The 19,097-nt window shown below is 40.8% G+C and overlaps 1 protein-coding gene across 1 annotated transcript in view; it reads right to left on the reverse strand.

Moving 5' to 3' along the window:
* The window catches only part of LOC133465951 (alpha-1,6-mannosylglycoprotein 6-beta-N-acetylglucosaminyltransferase B-like), a 62,885-nt gene that overhangs the window by 12,511 nt on the left and 31,277 nt on the right, over window positions 1–19,097 (reverse strand). The window contains exons 10-13 of the mRNA XM_061749147.1: window positions 18,126–18,290; window positions 16,563–16,732; window positions 3,031–3,162; window positions 595–728 (exon numbers count right to left, since the gene is read on the reverse strand). Of these exons, the coding sequence (XP_061605131.1) occupies window positions 595–728; window positions 3,031–3,162; window positions 16,563–16,732; window positions 18,126–18,290 (601 nt within the window). The remainder of the gene's footprint in view (window positions 1–594; window positions 729–3,030; window positions 3,163–16,562; window positions 16,733–18,125; window positions 18,291–19,097) is intronic.

Genomic DNA, 19,097 nt, shown 5'->3' on the forward strand with positions numbered 1-19,097 from the left:
GCCACGTCGGACCGGCATCTTCCCCCATCATCGGAGCCAACTCACCACCAGGAGGTGATCAGTTGACAGCTCCGCCCCTCTCTTCATCCGAGTGTCCAAGACATGCGGCCGCCAGTCCGATGACACGACCACAAAGTCGATCATCAAACTGCGACCTAGGGTGTCCTGGTACCAAGTGCACGTGTGCACGTATGCTTGAACATGGTGTTCGTTATGGACAATCCGTGATGAGCACAGAATACTTAATGGTCAATTAATTGACTGATTGATTATTATGCCAATTCCTATCTGTATTTCAGATTTGACCTATTTTGTCCCTGTTTAGTGTGATAATGTGTATGCATGAGCCTGTGTGAGTTTGGCTGTGGAACTATTGGCCACAGTTGGCGACGTGACGCATATGCGCAGAAGCAGCTGTTCTGAGGGCGCTCACAGCTCTGTGCCCCCAAACTCAGCTTGTAGCAACCCGACAACTCACAACACAGTCACACTGTCACTGTGCCAATTTGTGCAGAACTTTAGTGTTTGTGGATGAGTGTGAGTAATCCATCTCACACCCATTTCAGTATCACATAACCAAAAATATCCACATACGGAACATGGTCATGTACTGTTGGCTGTTAAGGTTCCAGTAGCCCCAGTTGGTTCTGTAGCCATGCAGAGTGGCATATTCCTCATGGTTGTAGGCCGGCTCGGTGCCGAAAGTGTCGATCACACGGATGTGGCACCTGGGACAAAATATGAAGTGCGGCTATAATAAGAACAAAGAGCTTGCTTGCTTGCTTTCAGATGCTCTCACCTTGATGACTTGGATGACTAAAATAAATATAGTCACACTTCTCTTTTTTTCTGACAGAGCATCTTATACGAAACAGGACACAGTTCAATCTTTTGATTTGGGTTCTCAACTAAATTCAATTCATCATCCCACAATTCTCCTATCCTGACACTGTGTATCATGGAGCAGTGAGGTTTGTGTCTAACTGTAAAGCACTCACTAATCATTGCACCCTGTATTAAAAAGACAAGATTTGACAATTTAGTCATTGATATGTTTTTATTTAGAGGTTAATTCTTGGTAGGCTGCCCTCTTATTTAAACGTTTATGTCTGAAAAAACACAAGCCAGGTTTGGAATGGGCAAGAAAGCCTTTACGGTTTTTGCTTCCCCTTCTTTGAATAGGGGGTAAGTTCAGCTTGAACTCCAGAATCTTGTATCACTTTCAGTTTAAATGTTATATCACAACTTTAAACAGAAACTATCCGTCCATCCATTTTCTGTGCCGCTTATCCTCACTAGGGTCGCGGGCGTGTAGGAGCCTTTCCGACCTATCTTCGGGCAGGAGGCGGGGTACACCCTGAACCGGTCGCCAGCCAATCGCAGGGCACATATAAACAAACAGACATTTGCACTCACATTCACACCTACGGGCAATTTAGAGTCTTCAATCAACCTAGCACGCATGTTTTTGGGATGTGGGAGGAAACTGGAGTACCTGGAGAAAACCCAGGCATGGGGAGAACATGCAAACTCCACTCAGGCGGGTCCAGGATTTGAACCCCGGTCCTCATAACTGTGAGGCAGATGTGCTAACCAGTCCTCTACCGTGCCGCTTAACAGCAACTAATATAATATTAATATCATTATAACTCTTCACAGTATTTATATAGCGGAACAATGAATGTCAACATGATACGATTGACAATAGCAGTAAAAATGGCTATGTTACCATAGTAACTGACTGCAATAGTAATCCATCGACCAGCATTTGAAAATCTGCAGTTTATAAACAGTCCTGATGAGCCGCCTAAATAAAAGCTTCACATAAAACAATTTTAAATCTTTGACCCTTAAAGGCCATTATTTTTAAGTGTGTTAAAATCTAATTAGGGGTGCACTTGCGTGTTTAATTTTAAATGGGCCAAATAGACAGTTAAACACAAAATGATCACACAGGGAAGCCCAAACTAAACTAAATTGTAATCCAATTTGAGAAGATTCATCAGTGCTCTGTCTGCATCCATAATCAGTGTCGAGCATTGAGAGGAAATGTAACGTAGCAATTAAGAAATAGTACACCAAGCTCTGAGAGGAAGCGTATAACTGCTGCTTTGCTGTTTTTGAAGATTTAAAAAATAGCATAGTTAAATTACGTTTTCAATTTATGAATCGTTTATATTCAAAGTATTTATGCTAACTCAAGAGTTCTTTATTGAATCGGAAAGGTTGTTACTCATAGCTACATACAATTCACTTGTGTTTATAATTAATTTATTCATCATATTTTACATTAGAATGTCCGGGATAATTAATTGTGGCTCAATATATGGTTATGGGAATTTAGTTTTTTTTTTTTAAATGTCCCAAACGACTGAAATTTTACTTACTCCTTTCTTAAAGCACTACATTAATTCCCACCTGGAATCATCTCTAACAAAAGTATCACTGCACCTGCTCAAGCTCCTTGCAATGTCAAGGTAGTTTAGGAGGCTGCTTGAGGAATATTACGATTTGTGTAAAAGAATTAAAAATTCTCATTAGAACAGTGATACAGAATCCACCATGTATAGCATGTCACAAACGTAAGAACACCCCTCACATTTTTGGAAATATTTTTTGTTGTTCCTTTTCATGGGACAACACGAAAGAAATACTTTGCTACAATGTAAAGGAACAGTGTAGCTTTACAGTCCCCTCTAAATAAATCAACACTTTTGTGACATACATATATAACACTTGTAGATTATTTGAAGTATTTTCTGTTCGAGGAAATAGTAACAAATGGAAAAGTGTTATCAAACTAGGAAACTGCATCTGGTGCACTAATCAATGCGTAAAGAGGCACAGTTAGACACTTCTCCCCACCACCCATCACAAATTATTTGCTGATGCATGCAAAGTATCTGGCTCAGTTTCAATTAACAAGACAACCAGTCACTACTCCCACAGTGAAGATCAATAGGTAACCTCAATTTATTGAATATTTTAAATCTTATTAAACACAACACTCAGGAAAAGCAAAGTACTAACTTGTGCTTCTTCAGTGACAGCCCCATGTGCTGCTTCATCTGCTGCAGGCCGTGGTAGTCTGTGTAGATGAGGTCAAAGGGCAGAGGGCCAGTCAGAGGGCAACTTCCTCTTCCAGGCGGGACCCCCAAAAACCTGCACACATAATATCAATCCAGAGTACTGCGCAGAATGTTTAGGCCATAATAAACATATATAACTACAGTTGTACCTTGATTTATTGATGAGTTTATTTTGTTCTGTGACCAAACTCCAATTCAATTTACTTTAAAATACAATTTTGAAATTGATTGTGTTTTTAATATAGAAAAATGACACTGTACTGTCTAAAAAAACATGTTGGATGTTAATGGCCGTGGCCTAGTGAGTAACTTCAGGAGCTGGAGCCTGTTAGTCTGTGTGTCAGTATCTTGGTATGAGTTGTGGCCTACAGCAGCTCCTTGTAAGTGTTCTCATTTTGCATTTGTGTGTTGGGCTGTTGGTCCTGTTCCATAAACGGCAGAAAGTGCATCAGCGACTGTGGCTCTCCTTGCTCATGTGTTAGGGCATTACAGTACCTTAATTGCTACATTTTTTTTTTTTTTTTTACTTGAGCTGTGACGTAACTGAAGCTAGTTCATACCTTAAAGTTTGGCTTACAACACAAAGTATGAAAAAAGATTAAATAAACACCAAGTAACTCCCATAACTCATCGGTTAGGGCACTCATAAGCAGGCATGTGCACAGATAAAACTTTAGTGATTCTCAAGCACCTGCCCTTTTGCCCTAGATGAGCTAACTGCCCTTTCTGTTGAAGCCCATTTTTTACATCATTAATCAATATTTACAGAAAAAAAAATCACCCTCGCTGTCATCATTTTCCCCTAAAACTGATTTGATATCTGACAGGGCAGGCATATTGGATTTCTTGTGAGAATTCTGATCTGTGGTGCATACAAGCCTGCCTGTTCCGGTACTTCACTCTCATTCAGAACTGACAGTTGTTAACTAAAATAATTAATATTGGTTTTTTTTTCTTAATTTTATGGATAATTGTGGCAATGGGTGCCCCTTTTTTTTGGGTTGTGGACCTGCTCCCAAAAATGTCTGTGCACATGCCTGGTCTTAAGCCACGATATCACTGTACTTTGTCCCAATACAGCACAGACTTACTCCGAGGCTGAACTGCTACAACAAGTAAAAATATATAAATTGAGCATCTTATTTGTGTCTGTTCATTAGTTCAACGGCAAATTCAGGCTTCCAGGAAGGTTATGAACAGACAGGAGGACTCATTCTGCTATACTGTAATGACTCACACTCTTATCCAAATCCTCACCAAAATGTAATATTTTCTTCTAAGTCTCATACAAGGTCCCGCTAATAATTGTCATGGAAATTTTTTGGTTTTTCAATGTTTTGAAAAGCCATAATGACTGCTTTGAAAAGGGGTCATTATATAAACAAAGCTAGTGGTAAACAAGTAGTAATATCTAATTGAATAAACCCAAGCTTGGATGAATTCAAGTTTAAGGATGCTTGCCTAACAAGACCAGATGAAAAATAACAAGGCGCCAAAAACTGGACAAGCTCCAAAACCCCAATCAAAAAGCCAGCATAACACATGACATAAATATGGGGAAAAGAGAAAATGTCACTACCCTGTGAGAATTTGCATAAGCATGTTGTAATTTATTCAAATGTACAGAGATTCTACATTGGCCGTCACTTAACTTCCACCCCTAAGTACCGGGCATAAAAGAACCATCAAAGCAGCTAATTTAGATCAGTGCAGTTGAAATACTGCATACGTACAGTATCTTTTGATCCAGATGTTCAGAACTGACTTTCTCTGGGAAAGTGTGTGCGTGTATGAAATCGTTCTGGTTGATGTATAGATAGACAGAGCGAGTGTTCAAACAGTAAGAATAAAAAAAGAGCCCAATTGCGTTGTGAAGCATGTCAGTACTCTTAGGAAGATAATTGTGAGGCCGTACAAGCGTACAAACACAGCGAGCCAGTTTAACAATAGTAGAGACAGCCAATTTGTCCAGACAGCTTGTTTTGGATCTCAGAAAACGCACACAAACACATACACAAACACGCATTATTTGTGCAACACTAACTAACACATCTTTGACAGAACAGAAGGGTGACTTTCAGGCATTATTTCTGCTGAATCGTTTTGTCACGATGCCTTCATGGTGCTTGTCACATCATGTAAAATGTTGTCTCAAAAAGTGACAGCACTTTGTATGTGCATTGCAGGAATAACAAAGCATGAATGACATTTAGTAGAGCACAGACCTCCTCCAAGGCCAAAATAAAAGCCTTATTGTGGTTGGTTGCTTTCTTCAACAGCATGTTTTTTTTTTTAATAAATAAGGGAACACATTTTCAGATTGTGCCAGACGTCTCCCTTATTCTCATGTACCGGTATATAAAATATTAATCGCTGCCATATATTAAAACTTTGATCTTACCAAAATACCAAACAAAAATATAGCAATACATTCAAATGTTGCAATATAAATATCCCCATTTGAACATTTCTGACTCAAATCTGCTCCTTTTAAGCAAAAAAAATAAAAAATAAAAAAAACAGATTACAATTACTATAACTATACATGAAGGTAAATTGTTAAACTGTTAAAAATAGTGTTTGAGTGAGTTTATTTATTATTTTATGCTGCTCTGTGCACTAATCAGTTTCAATCTGGGCGGCAAGGTGAGTGACTGGTTAGAGCGTCTGCCTCACAGTTCTGAGGACCGGGGTTCAATCACCGGCCCCGCCTGTGTGGCGTTTGCATATTCTCCCCGTGCCTGCGTGGGTTTTCTCCGGGCACTCAGGTTTCCTCCCACATTCCAAAAACATGCATGGTAGGTTAATTGAGAATTCTAAATTGTCCGTAGGTGTGAATGTGAGTGTGAATGGTTGTTTGTTTGTATGTGCCCTGCGATTGGCTGGCAACCAGTTCAGGGTGTACCCCGCCTCCTGCCCGATGATAGCTGGGATAGGCTCCAGCACGCCCGAGACCCTAGTGAGGAGAAGCAGCTCAGAAAATGGATGGATGGATGAGTTTCAATCTGCTGTTAAAATATAAAAAATAGCCAAAAGCCACATGTTGCTACAACAGGTATGTTAAATTGACATCAAGAGGGAAGACTAAAAACTGACTATAACAAAGTATTCCTGAAGTTCAGGTTTTACTTAGGATAAAGGACGTCAAGTGTGTCAGCTGTTATCATGTGTGGTAATATCATAATATAGTTGTTTAACTGCATGTACAGTATATTAAAGGACAAAGAAAACGTTGATGGGGCAGGGCAAGAAAACTCTTTTGCAAGTTGTATAAGCAGTACATACACAATTCATGATGTATTAATTATAAAATAGTTGAGACAGAGATGTATCACCTGAATTTATCCATGACCTAGTTCAGGCGTGTATGATTTATAAAATGTGAAGATTATCTAATCAGACACAGGCCTACTGCAGCTTGCAATTAATTTAAAGCACACAAAGCTACAGTATACCAGTAGAAATGTTCACCCAAATAACTTACTAAGTCGTTCACAACGATTTCCTGAGATAAGAAAGCACTTTGGTGGAACAAGTAAGAGAAGAGAAACTGACAATAATAATGGTCTTTCTGAGTAATACAAGACTGATCAAAAGTTATTTTTCAAGCCATTGGAAAAGTTGGGATTTTGTGGGGAACACTTGAATATTCACATATTGTCCTGCTACTTTTTTTATTTACACATTTTGTTTAGTATAGAATACACAAAACAACAGAATCAGTCATTTTTTGGACATTAAACACAATGAGCGGTGCAGCCTTGTGGCAGGTTGTTGTCGACATTAAATGGGTTAAGGAGCTGGAAGGTGTCAGCTAATGGCACTTGAAGATGCTGTTTCATCAATCAAAGGGTACACATACTGTAGATGGATTTCCCCACTTATGCCTGCTAAAGTGCCATTCACATGAGCAGCATTTGCTCTCTGCGGTTTGTGCTGCCCTATGGGGGGCACAAGCCAGTGCAAACTGTAGGCCGGTCCCAAACCCGGATAAATGCAGAGGGTTGTGTCAGGAAGGGTATTCGGTTTAAAACTTTGCCAAACAAATATGAGCATTCATCTAAAGAATTCCATACCGGATCGGTCGTGGCCCGGGTTAACAACGTCCACCACCGGCGCCGTCGACGTGCAGGGCGCCAGTGGACATTCAGCTACTGTGGGTCGAAGTCGAAGAAGAGGTGGAAAGCGGGTTCTTCGGCAGAAAGAGAAGAGGAAAGCACCGAGCCCAGAACTGATTGTGGGGGCTTTGAATGTTGGTACTATGACGGGAAAATCTCGGGAGTTGGTTGACAGAGAAAGGTTGATATATTGTGTGTCCAGGAGACCAGGTGGAAAGGCAGTAAGGCTAGAAGTTTAGGGGCAGGGTTTAAATTATTTTACCATGGTGTAGTTGGGAAGAGAAATGGAGTAAGGGTTATTTTAAAGAAAGAGTTAGTTGAGAATGTCTTGGAGGTGAAAAGAGTATCAGATCGAGTGTGGAGGCTGAAACTTGAAATTGAGGGTGTCATGTGTAATGTGATTAGCGGCTATGCCCCACAGGTAGGATGTGACCTAGAGGTGAAAGAGAAATTCTGGAAGGAGCTAGACGAAGTAGTTCTGAGCATCCCAGACAGAGAGAGAGTTGTGATTGGTGCAGATTGTAATGAACATGTTGGTGAAGGAAACAGGGGTGATGAAGAAGTGATGGGTAAGTACGGCATCCAGTTAAGGAACTTGGAGGGACAGATGGTTGTAGACTTTGAAAAAGGATGGAAATGGCTGTGGTGCACACTTTTTCCAGAAGAGGCAGGAACATAGGGTGACCTACAAGAGCAGAGGTAGAAGCACGCAGGTGCATTACATCATCTGCAGACGATGTAATCTGAAGGAGGTTACCAACTGTAGGGGAGAGTGTGGCTAGACAGCATAGGATGGTGGTGTGTAAGATGACTCTGGTGGTGGGGAGGAAGATTAAGAAGACAAAGGCAGAGCGGAGAACCATGTGGTGGAAGCTGAGAAAGGAAGAGTGTTGTGCGGTTTTTCAGGAAGAACTGAGACAGGCTCTCGGTGGACAGAAGGAGTTTCCGGAAGACTGGACCACTGCAGCCAAGATGATCAGCGAAACAGCCAGGAGAGTACTTGGTGTATCTTCTGGCAGGAAAGGAGAGAAACAGACTTGGTGGTGGAATCTCACAGTAGAGGAAATCATACTCGCAAAGAGGATCGAGGAGAGGGGAAAGGAATACATTGAGATGCGACATAGGGCAAAGGTAGAGGTGACAAAGGCAAAACAAGAGGCATATGATGACATGGATGGCAGGTTGGACACTGAAGAAGGAGAAAAAAATCTATATAGGTTGGCCAGACAGAGGGATAGAGATGGGAAGGACGTGCAGTAGGTTAGGGTGATTAAGGATAGAGATAGAAATGTGTTGACTGGTGCCAGTAGTGTGCTGGACAGATGGAAATAATACTTTGAGGAGTTGAATGAGGAAAATGAGAGGGAAGGAAGAGTAGAAGAAGCAAGTGTGGTGAAAGGCATTAAAGAGGATGAAAAATGGAAAGGCAGTTGGTCCCGATGACATTCCTGTGGAGGTATGGAAACATCTTGGAGAGGTGGCTGTGGAGTGTTTGACCAGCTTGTTCAACATAATTCTAGCGGGTGATGAATGCAGTAAAAGTGTGCTGCTGCCCATTTTTAAGAACAAGGGTAATGTGCAGAGCTGTGGGAACTATAGAGGAGACTTCGATGGTTTGGACACATCCAGAGGAGAAAAAGTGAGTATATTGGTAGAAAGGTGATGAGGATGGAGCTGAAAGGCAAGAGAGCTAGAGGAAGATTTTCTGAGCCGCCTATCCTCACATGGGTCGCGGGAGTGCTGGAGCCTATCCCAGCTATCATCGGGCAGGAGGCGGGGTACACCCTGAACTGGTTGCCAGCCAATCGCAGGGCACATAGAAACAAACGACCATTTGCGCACACATTCACACCTACGGGCAATTTAGAGTCTTCAATTAACCTACCATGCATGTTTTTGGGATGTGGAAGGAAACCGGAGAGCCCGGAGAAAACCCACGCAGACACGGGGAGAACATGCAAACTCCACATAGGCGGGGCCAGGAATTTAACCCCGGTCCTCAGAACTGTGAGGCAGACACTCTGACCAGTCGAACACCGTGCCGCCTAGTTTTTATACAGTCCAAAAAAATGTGTAAAAGCTTATTTAGTATTACGGGAACTAAGTGAAGTGTAACGTGACATTGCTCCTAAGGGATCCACTGATGCTACTGGAGGTTTAATTGGATATATGCAAATTTGGTAGGAGGTGATAGTAAGAGGATTAAAGTGCATTGCAGACTTTGAAGGTGTACATACGTACATGACACACACTAACATCTTTTCCACAAGAGAAATGACATGCAGTGACACCCTTGATTTCCTAGTGAGTCAACTGATGAAATAACAATTTATTCAGTTCCTCACAAAAAATGCAATTGTTTAATATGTTTGCGTATTTCTGTGAACTGTACGTGTTTTACTGTGTTAAGAATGACTGCTGTGAAAAAGGACATGAAAACAACTTAGTGGTGGGCCAAGATTTGTGCACCATGTATTGATGAATGATATCGGTTATCCGAAATGTTATCCAAGAGGTGACATACAATATGTGGTCAGTTAAGGTTGTAGAGGTTTTATATACATCGATATTAAATCATCTGGGGGAGAAATCAAATTTCACGGAGGAGGCGCAGTGAGGAACTGCAGTGCAAAGTCAGCAACTCATTTGTATTCTGACCATAATGTTTTCCCCTTTTCCCTCTTCTTTTCTCTGAGCAGCATTGCACACCAACACCTCATTTACTTACATAGAAAATTCATTAATTCAAGACGACGTATGAAAGATGTTTGTGTTCTTAAGAACAAATTGCTACCACAAATGCATTTTTCAGTAACCTTTCTTTAAGCAAATTATGTTTTCGTAGAAATGCTCTACAAAATACTGAATCAGTGATTCTACAGTTGTATACCATTATAAGATAATTAATTACCATCATCATGTTTAAATACATGAATTTAATATCTAAGTATAAAAAAAAGTGAATCAGGCCCATTACTGTATTCTTCAATCCAATTTATGTGTCTGAGATAATGTGACTGACTGTGACTGTATTTTGTCACAAAAACTCAATAATGCCAGGTCGGCATTGCAAATGAGAATCTGTTCTCAGTTGTCTGACCTGGAAAGAAAGAAATACACAAAATAATAATTTCCCATCCTTTTATAGTGGTTAGGGTTAGGGCATATTTTGGTCACAGTTACTTTCCACAGAAAAATTCTCACAAGAGGCTCACATTGCTGTGACTTTTGGTTTCCATACTATAGCGTAGAAAGTGAGATAAATCAATCAGAAGCCTGCAAGGTGAGCACATACTGGCAGTGGCACAACTCGAGACTTCCTGTGGAACGACAATCATCTTTTATTGAGGTTTCTGATTTGACACTTCATAGTCTCCGGCCCAATCTGACAAGCTGTTTCCCAATGCATTTTAAAGAAGGGTATTTCCAAAAATAAATCCTTAGTTACTGTGACAGTATCAGAGTATACACTATTAACACACTTGAGAGAGGAGTGGCTACTCTCGATGCTTTCGAGGAGCCTGCAGAATAATAATTGAAAAGCCATAGGCAAAACGCAAAGCTCCACTCACATGGTGCATGTAAAGCCACAAGACAGAAATGAAGGCGATATAATAATGTGAGGTGAAGTCAGTGTCAACGAGAGAAAGGAAGAAGAAGAGATTAGAACATCCTAGTGAGAGACTATGGTGCCATCCATGCAAAGAGGTGACAGGGAGTCTCACTGAAGGCATTAACACAGATGCTGTTGTGTCTTCAGATTATTTTATGACATTACTTCATGTCCTTATGTGTAGGCTACTTTATGTCCCCAGACATAAAGCCGCTTCCTCGCTTCATGCTCTCATCCACCACGTCTCACTTGCAATGCTGCAGGTTAATTAGCCATTCTTGCTCTTTGAGCGACTGCCCCGAGCAAATGTGACAGCCATCTAAGATACCATGCAGATTGCCCCCCCCCCCTCCACTCCCACACACACACACACCTTCAGTCACTGTGCAACCGTTTGCCGCTGTGACCAAACAGCAATGATGTCATCACCACTCTGTTATTGAGAGGCTTCTTCCTCACTTATTCATGTTACTGCTGCTGCTGTGTATTTACAAGGGTTTGTGCTGCTCCCCTCATGACTCAGTGCCAAATCAACACCCAAGATAATGCTTTCAGAAATAGTGCACTCAGGCAATGCAGTATGCAAATCCATCCATCCATATTCTATACCGCTTTTCCTATTCAGGGTTGAAGGGAGCTGGAGCCTATTACTGCTGACATTGGGCAAAAGGCAGAGTGCAGCCTGGACTGCTTTCCAATCAATCACCTGGCACATATAAAGACAGTCAACCACACCTTCACGGAAGGCAAGAGAATCACTACACTGGGAGTAACTACAGTATATGTACAAGTTCAACTTATTTGCCCTTAGCATCATCATGGAAATTTGGATTTCATGTTTCGATTAGCAAATATTGTGTGATGCAACCACTTGTGTTGTCTTTTCTAACGTATCAACCACACTAGTTGGTTGCCATACTCTACCATTAGTCAGTCTATTAAAGTGCAGTCTGAGTCAGAGTCTGAGTCACTTTTCAAGGATAAGAATGTAAACAAGCCTAACCAACGGAGCCACTGACGGGTGTGAGTGACTGTATCTTAAGGACGGTATTGATATATACAGCAGGCTACTGCGTGTCTGTACTTTACTACTACTTACTTTATCTTGTGAGAGACAAGGCTTTACTGTGCCACACGCAATATCTACAGTTTATTAGTATGCTCACAATGAGCACATTTTGCAACTTGTTTTAACCTGCTATTTTTACATTGGTTTAAATATGAATACAATGTTAATGATAGTATTTCATTTCTTGCACATGAATGTTGAATACAATACACCCCTAGGTGCGCATGCAGCACCGTAGGGTTTATTGTTTGGCCTCAAGAGCATTGTGTGCTGTGGGCATGGGACTAAGAGATGCACCATGCTCGGTAGAAATTTGACCCAAAAAAATCAAGATCATTTTAGTCCGAAAGATTTAAGTTTTCTATAATTGAATAATGCGCTAATTTTAAATTAATTTCCATTTCATTCAAATTAATGCAAAACTGATTGCCATGTCTAAATGAGCCAGTTAGTCATCATGACTTTGTCCAAACATTCACCATGTTCAAAGATTTATACATCCATCGGTTGTGCAAGTGGATCGATTTACTGGTGATTACTGATAAATTGACAAGTTAACATTAATTTGAAAGGCCCATAAACCCAATAATCTGATTGTGAGGCCAGGAAAAATGCTGCCACTGGGGGAAAAATGTATGTTTCATTACTCCCCACTACAAAACAAGATAAAATGAAAATAATTTAAACTTCACTGCTATGCTGCTAATGAGAATTTTGTGTCTTTTATGTTCAAAATGGTTTATTCAAAAGCACAAAAAACATCCATCCTCCATGGCTCCAGTTTCCTCTCACATTCCCTAACCATGCTTGTTAGGTTAATTGAAAAGTGTGTGATTTGTTCTCTATAAAATATGTATAATACCATATCTGTAATATTTATAATGTATGCCTGCAACTGACACAGGCGACCAGTCGAGGGTGATCCACCGCCTCTTGCCCAAAGTTATATAAGATAGGCTCCAGTTCACCTGTGACCCTGACCACGGTAAGCAGTGGAAAATGGTTAGCTGGACTTCACCATCTTATCTCTCAGGGTAGTTCAGCGAGAATGGTGGTTAATCTTTCTGTTGTAGAAAATGTACAAATATCAATGAGCAGTATAGTGAGCCTATTCCCAATGCATGGGTGAAATAGCTAGGAGTAGGAAATGTAAATAGATTTGAGCCTGAGGGAATCTGTGGGAGCACAACCTACATAACGACAAGTCAATTTAATAGCATGTGGGCGAGTAGGAATAAGGAATTGAGAGACATGTACAAATATTACTCATTAAGTCATGCAAAATGGATTTTCAAATATTGCCCATAACTGGGCAATTTAGAAATGCCATAAATGCAAGTGGGATGTACCGTATACATACACTAAAAATACATCCCTAAGAAGAAAGATTGATAAATCTACTTGGCTTCAATTTCACACCCCCATTATCTTCCCTTAGGCTGCACATTGTATTTCCTGATGAATAGAGTACAACATCAGCTCTAGACAAATGCGACGCTGCCTGCATCTATAAATGTATATTTACTAACAAGCTATCAACTGTGTGTCTCTAAAGCAGCATCTGCTGAAGAACAAACACAGGACATTAGCAGTTACGATTTAACAACCCCAACCACGGCATATGTTTCTTTGGCAATTCCTTTCCGGCTCCACTGTTCAAGTGGCCCAATTCCAATATTTTTCATCCCATGTGGAGTCAGACATCGAAAATGCAGCTTTGTTGTTTTAATAAACTCTTGCACAGGAGTCATTTTGTCAGAATAAAATAAGAACTAGTACTCCATGCAGTTAGGACTGCACAAAAATATTAATAATCAAATAATTAATCAATAATTTGGTTTCATCATTAGAGTCAAAGCGGTGTCGATAGAAATGTCCACCCCCTAGAATCATGACAACACCCCTCTGTTACTCATACTCATACCGACTGGTTAGAGCGTCAGCCTCACAGTTCTGAGGACCCAGGTTCAATCCCCAGCCCCGCCTGTGTGGAGTTTGCATGTTCTCCCCGTGCCTGCGTGGGTTTTCTCCGGGCACTCAGGTTTCCTCCCATATCCCAAAAACATGCATTAATTGGAGACTCTAAATTGCCCGTAGGTGTGACTGTGTGCAACTGGTTGTTTGTTTGTATGTGCCCTGCGATTGGTTGGCAACCAGTTCAGGGTGTACCCCGCCTCATGCCCGATGGCGGCTGAGATGGGCTCCGGCACGCCCGCGACCCTAGTGAGGAGAAGCGGCTCAGAAAATGGATGGATGGATGAATGGATAGAAAACACTATTTATTTGAATCTGCCAATATGACTGCAGAGTGAGCGATGATGTAAACACACATTTCTAACCAAAAACACATCTGCTATAAAACAAAAATTAATAATTCTCGGTGCCTAGACCACAAAATAAGGAAAGTGTGTTCACTTCTACAGTATGTCATAGCTCCCTGATGCCACTCTGTTTCTTAGTGTAATTGTTTGGCCATTTGTGCATGCAGGTTTTCTCAGGTGATCAGTAAATGTAAGCACAGTCATATTGTATGTCGGTCGATTTAAAGTGGATTACATTTTTTTTTAATTGGATCAAGCACTAAATTGGATAATTCAAGCATCAAAAATCAAGCTTTGTTAGACCTCATGCAATTCTATCACCTGATATCATAGTGTTCCCAATGGAGTTGCACTGCTATAAATCAATAGATCATGACACCAATTACTGAGGTAAATAATCCTGCGGCCAGCCGTAGCATTCCCACGGAAGCATATTTTCCACTTTGTGGATCTCCCAACTCTGCCCTTATGAAAGCACCATTTCCTCCTGGCCTGATATTTAAGCTCAAAGGGCAGCCCAACTCATTAATGCCATTGCCTCTTCTCAACAGCAGTGGATACTTTGCTCACTAACAAGCACACATTATCATCAGCCTGTCTTCACCGGCTTCTCACCGCCCACAGAAAATCAAATATTGCACACAGGCGTTTTCCCGAAAGTGGAGAAATTCTTAAGGATCACAGACCAGCCGGTTGCCTGAACTCCCCACCTCGCAAGTGTGACAATCGATCAAGTCTTGCATTTTAAGATAAAACCCATGAACTGCCTGTCAACTTGGAAGAAGTGTTGTGCATTTCTGTTCACATGTGTGGACCCGATGACAAGCAACAAGCCTGTTATCACTCTGTAGTCAGTGAGTGGCAGCAGGGAGGAGTTGCACAAACTCCAGTGATGCTGTCAAGCCCTCAGGCAAAAATCCTCTTCGCAGGAAGTAAGAATTATGAACACTGGCATAGGGTGCATGTGGGACTCTATCAGTGTGTGAACAACGAAAAAACACAGTGATTGCGATGTTGATTACTTTCAGAGAACACTGAGTCAATAATGAAGCAATTTACTATCCATCCATCCATTTTCCATAGCGCTTATCCTCACTTGGGTCACCGGCGTGCTGGAGCCTATCCCAGATTTCTGCAGGCAAAAGGCAGGATACACCCTGCACTGGTCGCCAGCCAATCGCCAGGCACATATAAACAATGCACACTCACACTCACACCTACGGGCAATTTAGTGTCTTTCTGCATTTTTTTGGAATGTGGGAGGAAAGCTAAGGGTGTACTGTAGAGAACTATGTGTAATCGCAGAGATCCACGCGTGAGTGGAACATAAATGTGGAGGAGATCAGTAATTCACGGCAGTGATTCTTAAACTGTGGTACTAGTACCACTAGTGGTGCGCAGGCTCCCTCTAGTCATACATGAAAGAATCCCTGGATTAAATCCCTTTAAATAACTTTTTTTAAATTTATTACAGGACATTTGTCAGTTTAGTTGTATTTAACTTTACTATACATTTGTATTTAAAGCTTTTAGAACAGTTTGTTTTTAAATTATTTTTATTAGATAATATTTAACTTTCAGAAGCAAAACATTTATAGATAACATAATACATCAAAATTAATCTGGTTTCTGTTTGATAGTTACTCTTTTGTGGTGTTTTCAAGACTGCGTGATTGCTCACATTTGTTTTGTATTTCAGTGTCTTGTCCGTGATGGCTGTGCACTTCGTTTTACATAATGCTACAGTGGCATACAATAATTAATAAAATAAATAATTTTTTTCGAATTAAACCAGCCCATTTTTTGATGAAGACTAAGGCCTACTACGCTACTTTATTTAAATTTTGCTCATCATGGCGGTACTTTGAAAGTTGTTGTTTTTTTGGTACTGGTGTAAAAAGTTTGACAACCACAATTTTAGGACAACTGTATGTTTCTATATCTGTAGGGACAGTTTGGTGAAGACCCCGACAACCTCATCAAACACTGCGGGAAGAACGAGGAAGATTATGAGCAAAACAGGACCTCACAAATTGAGAAAAATTCACACACACTCCATAATCTTGTTTCTTCTCTCTTTATTTCACTCTTCTTCCCAGAAAAGTGGAAACCGTTATAGCGTATGAGGCGAGACGAATTTGGCCATACTTTTTAATTCCTGTAAATTGTGTTCCGATAATGTTGCCCATCCAGTACCTTCTTTCGCATCTGACTATGTCTATGCATTTTACTGCTATCCATTTGTATTCACTATGGTGGCCTAAAACTCCACAAAAATCTGAGCCAAGGAAATCCCCTAAATATTTCGAGTTGCTGCTCTAATTAACATAAACGGGGGTGATCAGTACATACCCATGCAGCTCCTTGACAGAAACAGAGATCTTGAGGTCGTGTCCAAGCACATAGAGAGCTGTGAGGATGTCAGCCCACTGCACCATCTCACCCAGCGGACCCCCTTTCAGCACCTTAGGGCTGAACACATCACCAGACTCCTCTGTCAGAAATCCCACGTGGACAAGAATCTGTATTCAAAGGGATGGTCAAGAGTGAGCCCAGGAAAGGATAGTGAAGCAGACTACAGCTAGTATTTGTTGCTGCACGTTGCGTGGCTGCATTTTTGTGGAACATCTTCTTGCAAGTTCTTCTCGCCAGTATTTTAGAATTTTTCTGTCTAGACGACATGTCCTCCTCCGTGGGGAGGAACTTGATGCTTCAGAGGATTCCCAGACAACCTACTGCTGTGAATACAGCAATGTCAGATATAAAATGTTACTTTGACTCTAATGAAAGTGATAGAGCCAAATGGACAAATTCCTGCACGTTGAACCTCCCCCCCCAAAAATTTGGGCATTAAGACTGGGGACTGTTGTAAAATTGTAACTTTTGGATATATATATATATATATATATATATATACATAGCAAGCCAGAAAGTTTGTATCTTGTTGGTGGATCGCCATTGGTTGTTTTGTTGCCTACCCTGAACACCCTGAACACAAGTATTTTTTTCACAGACAACCGTTTCTAGTGTTCACAAATAAAATATTTGTTAATTTTCTATAACAAACATCCATTTATCTATCTATTAATTTGCTCCTGCTTTTCAAGGTTATGTGTGAGCTGGATCCTATCCCTGCTGACTTTTGGCTTGACCTTTTTTATTTTTCTTTATTTTAGACTCTCTAGATTGGTCACGAGTCAATCCAAGGGCACGTATCGACAACCAGTGACATTTATATGTGGGAGGAAACTGGAGTACCCAGAGAAAACTTACACCAACACAAGGACAAAATGTCCACACAAAAAGGTCAGAGCCGAGATTTTTATTATTTTAATCGCATACGTGCTGCTCGATTCGAAACAGCGTCATATAAGTGGCCCCCTTCACACTACACATACATTTGAAACACAATTAGAATTTTTTGGGGGTTTTGTCAAGTCTTTGGGAGGACTAAACCACTATTATTTAAAAAAAAGTTATGTGCCAATTCCAGAACAGTGGTACCGTTCAAACAATTCAACTGAGGCTAGGGGGGTTCAAAGGCATTGACTTATCTTCAGAGGGCATTCACCGAAACACACAGCGTAGCTGTTAGAGGTAAAAGTTCAGCCAAGCCAATCAATGCCCACTCTCCTACTCTTACTCGAGTATTCAAATCTGTGACTACATAAATTGCCATTCACTGGTAACTGATACAATTAAGGAAAGGGAACTTTATTCCCACAAAATGTCACAGCAGTTTTGGTCCAGGCAATTCATAGACAAGGACATGGTCAGAACTACCTAAGTGTTTGTTTAGACAGTATTAAGACACTTCACCGAAACCAAATGAGGCACTTTAAGTCTCGTGTCATCTGCTCATGGAACCGCTTGTGTGCAGATGCATATTTATGTGTGCAAATTCTCCACGCTCACCCGCTTCTCGTCCCTCCAGTGGCTGCGCAGCTTGTCATCCAGCCGTCGAGCAGCAGAGGCCCACTGTGTTGCCAGCCTGCGTATGCGTCTCTTCATGAAGTTTAGAGACTCCTTTCCGGTGCCCACCTGCTCCAGCAGAGCGCCTGTGTCAAACCGGAAAACAGCCTGGAGGACATGAGCCATTGTTAGTATTGTAACTCCTGATTTGGATTTTTTCATTTCTTCAAGCTAATCGTGAGCCACATTATCATCATACAAAAAGCATTAGGGATTATTGCTTAGCCTTATCGACTGAAGACAATGGGGGATTTTCAAACTATATTAGGCACAGAAAGACATTTGTGTCAATTTGCAGCTATCCATGGACCAACACCAGCGTGTGTATAAATCATAAGTGTAAAGGCAAGTTTAAAGGCAGCACAATTGTATTGGCCACAGCATTTGGGACACCAACACAAAATCCACTTGATGCACCAAAGCAAATCATTTCCATGTTTTTATTTTTTTTATCTTGGATGTTAGATTGTCTATTTTCTTTGGACCTGATGCAGATTTGACACTTATCCAATTGGTATAGTTTGATTGGTTGGGTTCAGTTCTTTAGTTCAAGCGTTGTTCTAGTAAGAATTTGTAACTACATGACATGTTGTGAGGTAATTATGGATCACACTGATTGATGTATAGTCATTAGCCACAACATTAGGTACACCAGCACATTCCAGTTAGATAAAATACAAGAAATGTATCATAAATGTTGTATTTACTAAGATAATGACAAATGTGTTTGTTGTAGATGAGCAAATTGGAATCTCCAAATCGTTTTTTAATCGTTGCTGGGCTGTACAGGTTGTAAAAACAGCTGTCAGCATGATGCAATGCAGTGGTACACCTCTGCAAACTACAAGCAATATTAACGATTGCTAATTTAATACATCTCAGACATTGTTAATCAAAACTGAGCATTGTTATCTT

This window comes from Phyllopteryx taeniolatus, chromosome 16, assembly GCF_024500385.1.
Source record: "Phyllopteryx taeniolatus isolate TA_2022b chromosome 16, UOR_Ptae_1.2, whole genome shotgun sequence".
Taxonomy (NCBI): Eukaryota; Metazoa; Chordata; class Actinopteri; order Syngnathiformes; family Syngnathidae; genus Phyllopteryx; species Phyllopteryx taeniolatus.